Consider the following 7101-nt stretch of genomic DNA (forward strand, 5'->3'; position numbering starts at 1 on the left):
TTCTCCGAATATGTGGGTCTCATGGGGGTGGCCTGTCGACCTCCAAATGGTTCGGGCAAAGGCAAAATGCTAGTGAACTATTGGCAAGAAAATAATCGCAAGGTTCCTGGCTTACTACGTAGCTGCTGCTACAGATTACAGGACTATGTATACTGCACTTTATAATAGGGTGCTATATGCTTTTCAAAAAAAAAAAGGAGGTTAAAAAGTGAAGCCCTGAAATGTCGACACGGTGCCCTGTGCAAGAGATTTCTCTGACAGGTATTTAACCTTTATGTTAGACCGGTAAATGAACATAAAAGAAATGAAACCACGTTGTTGCTGTTGTTTCCACAAACGCAATCAGGCAGGTAATTAACAGTACTACCTCGAAGGATTCAGTGGATTGACGTTTGTGATACCCACGCTTTGCCGTGTGGCACTGCGTGTCTTTTGTGCCGCCTCCCGTCGCCGAGAGAGAGCAACAGGTGTGCCCTCCAGAAAAGGGAACCTGTTTTATATTAAAAAAGAAAAAGGAAAGGAAGGGGATCGGCGGAACAGTGCGAGCAAGCAAGCAACCTGCGCGCCTGCTCAGCTCAGCGCGCGGCCCTGAGTCCTCTGACTCGTGAATATCTAGCTCCCCTCGCTCTTTTTATCACCACCGTACAAAAAGCGAACCTAGCTTTTCCAATTTGGGGGCAGAAAAGAAAAGAAGCGCCAGGGGGCTTGCGTGCACAAGACGCGGTGGTTTGGATCAGTTTGGGGTGATTGGTTGGGTGAACATCGCAGGGCCGGGCTGCGCGGATGGTGAGGTTAGTTTGGTTGCTTGAGTCCCCATCGTCTCTCCGCATGCAAAAAGAAGGTCGGAGCCTGCCTCGCCAGAAAACTAGGCAATGGCCGTTTCCTGAGGATCAGGCTCGCACGGTGCAGTGCTTCGTATGGTTAACGATGTATTTAACATGTCATTAGCATATATATATATATATATATATATCAAGTGGTATTTGTATATTAAAGAATATTATAATAAGATAAATTAAGAATTATTTGAGCATAATTATGACAAAAAAGTATGAAGATGATGGTTTTTTAATAATTTTAATCTTGTGCAACATGTCTTTGTGCGGTCAACCAAATATCATCTTTTTTCAACCAGACTCAGTAGATACAACCAACCAAATATAGCGAGTTTACATACACCTAGCATGACTGAGGTGAGCCCTGGCTCACAGATACGAGCCAGGTCAGACTATGCAACCAATCAGACACATATCCCTTTGCCTTATGGCCTGGGTTGGGCACGCAAGATTGTAATTCGTAAGCTCCCTTTTTCTCTTTCAGATGTGGTGCTCCAATCATCGGTTACTCAATGCTAGCAGTAGGACGAGAAGCCAAAACGTGATTTCAGAGACCCCATCATCCACCGAGCGGGCGTGCTATACGAGGAGGAGCACGTACGCGTGTCCCGGGCACGCGACGCGGGCTGGCAAGCAGCATCCAGCGCCCAGCAGCTAGCTTCAAGCCTGCCATCTGTGTAGCTACAGGCTCGGCGCACGACCACGCGTCGCCCGAAGCAAGCGCCACCTTCCCCCGCATCGCTTTTATCGGCCCCGCCCCGACCCGCTCCCATCCCAAAGCCGTCGTCGTCGTCGTAGCTGAGCAGCTGACCACCGCGTCCTTTGGCGTTCTTTCCCGGTGGGCAGCGGCAGGAGTTGCCGGGGGCGTCACGACTCACGCACGCGGTCGGCCGGTCGCCAACAAGAAACGACCCGCCCCCCTCAGCTCGGCACCTCTTCTTCTTCTCCTCCTTCTAACCGGCAAGGCGGCAACGCCGTCGCGTCGCGGCTAAAACAAAAAAGGAAGAGGGAAACGCGACGCGCGGGAAGGGAAAGGGTAGGGCAAAGGCAACGCGGGAATCGCTCGGGAACCCGCGGGAAGGACGAAGCCACGGGAAACGCCAAAACGGGAAACCCCGCGTTGACTTCTTCTCAAAAAGGGAAAAAAGGGCGGCGGCGTGGAGGCCACGCGCCGTCCCCTGCCGCAGCACCAGGGGCACTTTGACTTCGTTTTCGTCCATGGGAAACTGCGCATGAGTTGTTCTACTGGAATGAATTAGGATCGCAATTGTTCTACGTTTTCGTCCATGCAGCACCTAGTCCGTCTTTATTTGGCTAAAAGCACGATACTACGTGGCAACTTACCACGAGATGCTATATAATTAGGCGTGGCTACGTAAACCAGAACCGACTTTCGCCTGCTGTAAAGCACGCAAAACGTGGGCTTCTTTGCGGACCTACGCGTGAAAGTAGAAACCATCGAGCAACAAAATAGAATGCCATGTTCACAAATCATAACCCCCTCAGAATAACCATATGAATTTATAATTAGTTTTATCCACTTCCACTAAAATTTAACTATACACTAAAATTGAACCAAGTATTTTTTTTTCAGAAAAAAAAAGTTGAATGAAGTCTAAAGAATGCCATATGTTGCACATTTACACTTTTCTGACATTGTCCAAAATTATTTTATTTCATTGAAAAATTGACATGCCAGTCTCAGTAATAGTGTTGTTGTTTTATACCCGGCAACCTACCGAGGGGTGTTCTGAGGTAGTAGATTGGTTGGTGGGGAATCGCCGACCTTGGAACTTGAAAGTAAAAGCGAGGACATAAGACATGGATTTATACAGATTCGGGTCGCTAGAGTAGCGTAATACCCTACATCCTGTTTGGGGTGTTGTATATTACGTCCTACGCTTGGGTGTTGTTTGGTGTTGAGGATTTGGTCCTCAGTTGTGTAGTCTGATTGTTAGCTATTGATGATGGTTCTTCCGATCTAGGTACCCTTGCCCTCGTTTATATACTCCAAGGAACGGGATTAGTGGTTGATTATAAGGTAGGAGTCCTAGTAGGATTACAGGGTAAGTAGGATTACAATGGAATTCCAGTAGGAGTCCGATTTATTCCTACCAACTGAGAATCTACCCCCAACACATGCACTGAAACACATGCACTGAGACTGGTCTAAGTCAAGAGAGAGTGGGACGCTAGAGATGGAAAAATGAATGAAGGGAGTGATAATTATCCTCAAATCTCTTATATCAGGCACAAATTTCAAATGCTTGTATACTATTTTCAGGATGAAAAGGAGTACTAGGACATTAATAATTATTTCATACTGTCTTTATTTCCTTGGTTATGATGCATGATCAGATATTGGAGGGGGTAATATAAAAAAATCACAACAATAAATTAGTAATTATAATATTTTTTTTAACATTTTAGGTTATTTTAACGCAAAGGGGTCTATCCATTTTTTCCCTTTTTCAACTTATGTTTGTCGAAATATTTTTCAAGTTCATAAGGATTAATTTGATTATTGTATCAGATAGTATTGCAATCTATGCTATGCAGAATATAATTTTAGGTGATTGATTGTGAAATAAAGAAATAGGCGAAGGAAAGTTTCCTTTCTAAATATTCCAGGTTCAGAAAAGGAAAAAAAAGGGCGCTCCCCGTCCCCGGTTCCCACACGCAGAAGGTGTGAAACGAGTGCACGCCTCATCGCTTATTCTGCCCTAGCCAAAACGAGGTCGGCGAACACCTCGCGTCGCGCACGCGTGCCGGTCAGCCGGTAGCCCTGTACTCCCGCCCGAGCACGATAACTAAGGCAACCGGCCCCGCCACGGCCACCTGCCGGTCACACACCCGCGTCGCCCACCGGCAGCGCCGTCCTCTCGCGTCTTCCGCCACGCGCGAATAAATAGCAAACACCTCTCAGCTTCTCCGCCATTTCTTTCCTGACTTCCTGTTCGGATCGGGTCAGTGCTCCGTGTTGTGTCCAAAGAAAAAAAAAAAATTCTTCCGTGTCGCCCTTCTCTCGGATTGTTGAAAGGCCGCTTCTTTCGGAGGTTTGCGCGTGTTTCTCGTCGAGATTAGTCGACCGGGGTTCGGATCGAGCTGTTTGGGGTGGAGAAATTTTCCGAGGCCAAGAAGAGGTCGGAATCGGATCGGAGTTCTTGAGGCTCGGAGGGTGCGGAAAGGCGGGGGGTTTGGGAGGAGTTCGTGTTGCCGCACGCGGTGGGGAAAAATCGGTTGTTGAGCGGATTGGAGGCGGAGATGGGAGCCGGAGCTGAGGTCATGCATCAGGTCGTGCCGCTGCTGGAGGCGCCGTTCCACCGGTGCGTCGTCAAGAGCGTCGAGGTCGTCGAGGAGGTGGTCGCGGTGGCGCCCGCGCCGGTGCAGCTGGCGGCGTCGCCGAAGGCGGTGGTGGAGGTCGCCGTCGAGGTGTCCGATCTGGTGAGTTTTTCGATTTTAGCTGAGCAAAGGTTTCGGCTTTCTTGCTCTAATTCATGTTTTGATAAGAAATTATATGGCCTGAAATCATTGCATGAGAATTTTACCTGTGCTGTAGTCAAATGTTCCTTGTATCATTGAAAGAGGTAATTTTTCTTATAGTATTTACTTGATGTCGACTAATTTCTGCAGTAGGATAATATTCAGAGGACGGGGGCTTTTTTCTTTGTTTTTTTGTGATATCTGATTATGGTTCGTTGGAAGTAGAACGGGTCGATTTGTCTAGGACATATGATCTGTTGCGTATGTGAATTGTGTAGACTCCCCTAAATTCGTTGCTGAAGTCATCTGGATTGTGCGGTCTCGTGACATATTGTTGGTTTGGTCTTGGGAATGGGAATACTGTGCGACTTAATCAATTGATTGTTTTCTCCTAGAACAGAAAGAATAGTTATTTGGTCAATTCACTACATCATAGTTGGCAGCAGTTAATCATAAAAAGAACAGAGCTTTAGGGTGTGCTTTGGGTTCATTAAACATGTTTTGGAGAAGCAAATTCTATGCTGTTCACATTATATATAGGGCTGCAAGACACCATAATACTTAACAGTTTTGTGCTTGATGCAGGAGTTGAAGAGGTCTTCTAATGCTGGGAGTAGTGTATCTGCGGAACCACTGCAGTTTGTCCCAAGCATTCGATCTGGTAGCTTTGCTGATATTGGACCTAGGCGGTACATGGAAGATGAACATATTCGAATTGATGATCTTTCTGGTCATCTTGGCTCACTGTTGATGTTCTCTGCACCTAGTGCCTTCTACGGGGTATGTGCTGTGACTGGTTCAGCTAATTGCAATGTAAATTTCTGGACCCAATTTAACTGTTTGTAATTTTGCATTTAGGTCTTTGACGGGCATGGGGGTTCAGATGCAGCTGCCTACATGAAAAAGCATGCAATGAGGTTGTTCTTCGAGGATGCTGAATTCCCACAAGCATCACAAGATGATGAAATGTTTGCTGAATCTGTTGAGGATTCAGTCCGCAAGGCTTTCTTGCGGGCTGACCTTGCTCTGGCTGATGATTCACTCATCAACCTTTCTTCTGGAACCACAGCACTGACAGCATTAGTCCTTGGGAGGTTAGTTGAACGTGAAAACTAAGCCTTTTTGCATCATGATGAGCGGTTTAATGCAGCAGTACTCATCCTCTTTTGTTCTTCTATCTTGCAGGCAACTTTTGATTGCAAATGCTGGGGATTGCCGTGCAGTCCTGTGTAGGAAAGGTGAAGCAGTGGAGATGTCAAAGGATCACAGGCCAACATACGACGCGGAGCGTCAAAGGGTTATCGAGTCTGGTGGATACATCGAAGATGGCTACCTCAATGGCGTACTCTCTGTGACCCGGGCTCTGGGTGACTGGGACATGAAGCTGCCTCACGGCTCGCCGTCACCTCTCATCGCCGAGCCAGAGATCCGCTGGACCACCCTCACCGAGGACGACGAGTTCCTCATCATCGGGTGCGATGGGATATGGGACGTGATGACCAGCCAGCACGCGGTGAGCACGGTCCGCAGGGGGCTGCGGCGGCACGACGACCCCGAGCGGTGCGCCCGGGAGCTTGCCATGGAGGCGAAGAGGCTCAAGACCTTCGACAACCTCACGGTGATCGTGGTCTGCTTCGTTTCCGAGCTTAGTGGGGGCTCGGCGCCCCTAGAACCGGCAGCGTCAAACTCAAATAGCAGGCTAAGGTGCTGCAAGAGCTTGTCTCCGGAGGCGCTCTCCAAGCTGAGGCGATGGCTGGACTCCGACGAGTAGACAAGCTGTAGGGAGAAGCCGGCCTCTGTCCTGTGCTGTGGCTGTGTAAATATCGGTGCAGATGTTCGTCCGTCTAGTACGGCTGTGCTTACGCAGCCAGCAATTTTGTAGCGAGTTTCTGGCGGCTGCTTTCGCTGTTGCTGTTTCTTTTGTTTACCCCATTTTGTTGGATGTACATACCATTGTTTCACTGCTGTTGTTCGGCTCGCCAGATGATTTAGATACCCCTGCTAAACTCCTGACACATCGGACCACGTCGGATATTTAGATACTCCTGACACATTACCAATTAATACTATATCGGATATTATTAAATATAGGTTAATTATAGGTTTAATAGATTGGAGTTTTGCAATTAATTTTATAATTAGCTCATGTTTAGCTGTTAAAGTTTAGCATCTGGTAATTAGCATTGCCTTGTGTACTGTTGGCTGTCGGTAATTAGCATTGCCTTGTGTACTGTTGGCTGTCATGTGATGCGGAGGCCATGTTTGGTCTGAGCAAAGATGAGAGACGTCACCGTGCATTAGGGAGGGTTTTCAGGGGACAGCACCCTCCAAACCTGATTAGGCGAGTTTTTGCCCTCTTTCGAGCTGATCGGAGCTTGTCCTACACTCCTGTCCTGGTATCTGTTTGCTGGATTCTAGTGCGGTCAAACGTGGTTTGCCTTAAAATATCTGGGTGCCGATACAGTTGCTCACTGTTGGGCAGGGCAGACGCCGGGATAAGATTGGTGATCGGGTCACCAAGAGCAAAGAGGGATCAGCTGCCGGAACTAGTTGCATCGGCTTAATGCGCTCACATGCGGCTGCCATCAGCGAAAAGGAAGAAATCAGGAGCGGCCGCGTTGTTTGACCAGAATAAAAGGTGGGGAGCCAAAGCAAAGAAAGGTTGGAACGAGAGGTCGGTCGGATTCTCGGCGGCGTCTGCAGCCGCACAAAAGAGTTAGCCCCACGGCCTTGACTGACTGGAACCTAGGTATCCTCTTCTCTGTCATTAGTTGCATCCACC

General features: G+C 48.1%; 1 protein-coding gene across 1 annotated transcript; it reads left to right on the plus strand.

Annotated features, from left to right (window-relative positions):
* Window positions 1-4100: 4100 nt before the first annotated feature.
* On the plus strand, window positions 4101-6388 carry LOC101775150 (probable protein phosphatase 2C 2). Its single transcript, XM_004967537.4, has 4 exons — window positions 4101-4280; window positions 4905-5099; window positions 5178-5413; window positions 5505-6388. Exons 1-4 carry the CDS (start codon window positions 4101-4103, stop codon window positions 6088-6090), a joined length of 1197 nt encoding a protein of 398 aa, XP_004967594.1. The 3' UTR covers window positions 6091-6388.
* Window positions 6389-7101: the final 713 nt, after the last annotated feature.

The sequence above is a fragment of the Setaria italica genome, chromosome V (genome assembly GCF_000263155.2).
Source record: "Setaria italica strain Yugu1 chromosome V, Setaria_italica_v2.0, whole genome shotgun sequence".
Classification (NCBI taxonomy): domain Eukaryota; kingdom Viridiplantae; phylum Streptophyta; class Magnoliopsida; order Poales; family Poaceae; genus Setaria; species Setaria italica.

Bases quoted from the DNA above. Each gene is read 5' to 3' on its own strand.
- LOC101775150 (XM_004967537.4), top strand. From the start codon at position 4,101: ATGGGAGCCGGAGCTGAGGTCATGCATCAGGTCGTGCCGCTGCTGGAG. The intron at 4,281-4,904 runs GTGAGTTTTTCG...TGCTTGATGCAG, and splicing joins CCGTCGAGGTGTCCGATCTG to GAGTTGAAGAGGTCTTCTAA. The intron at 5,100-5,177 runs GTATGTGCTGTG...TTTTGCATTTAG, and splicing joins CACCTAGTGCCTTCTACGGG to GTCTTTGACGGGCATGGGGG.